The sequence below is a fragment of the Wasmannia auropunctata genome, unplaced genomic scaffold, assembly GCF_000956235.1.
Source record: "Wasmannia auropunctata unplaced genomic scaffold, wasmannia.A_1.0 LD336074.1, whole genome shotgun sequence".
Lineage (NCBI taxonomy): Eukaryota > Metazoa > Arthropoda > Insecta > Hymenoptera > Formicidae > Wasmannia > Wasmannia auropunctata.
In genome coordinates this window covers 895502-895808 of record NW_012026816.1, presented here as the reverse complement: position 1 = coordinate 895808, position 307 = coordinate 895502, and the positions used below count along the sequence as shown (strand labels likewise).

Genomic DNA, 307 nt, shown 5'->3' with positions numbered 1-307 from the left:
TATTTATAAATGTATATACATACAACAGTAAATTTTTATTTATTAATATTACTTACAATATTTTCTACTTCAGTTGAAGCCTTTGTGTCATATCGCTGTTTACTTCCTATGTTAAATTTATTAACCAATGGCTTATGAACGTCTTGTTCAGGATTAGATATCGATAGAGGATCATGAAGAGATGAATTTGAAGATGTTTCAGTATTTTCTACTGAATTCAATGATCGCGAAGATTCTATAAAGTTGGCTTTTAATCCATGTGTTACTGACTGATTGTGAGATGTACCCAATGTATCCAATATGTATA

General features: G+C 29.0%; 1 protein-coding gene across 1 annotated transcript in view; it reads left to right on the top strand.

The window, feature by feature from the left end:
* The first annotated feature begins 181 nt into the window (after nucleotides 1–181).
* The window catches only part of LOC105449735 (transcription factor TBF1-like), a 7439-nt gene continuing 7313 nt past the window's right edge, over nucleotides 182–307 (top strand). Inside the window, exon 1 of the mRNA XM_011689118.1 lies at nucleotides 182–201. Within this exon, the coding sequence (XP_011687420.1) occupies nucleotides 182–201 (20 nt within the window). The remainder of the gene's footprint in view (nucleotides 202–307) is intronic.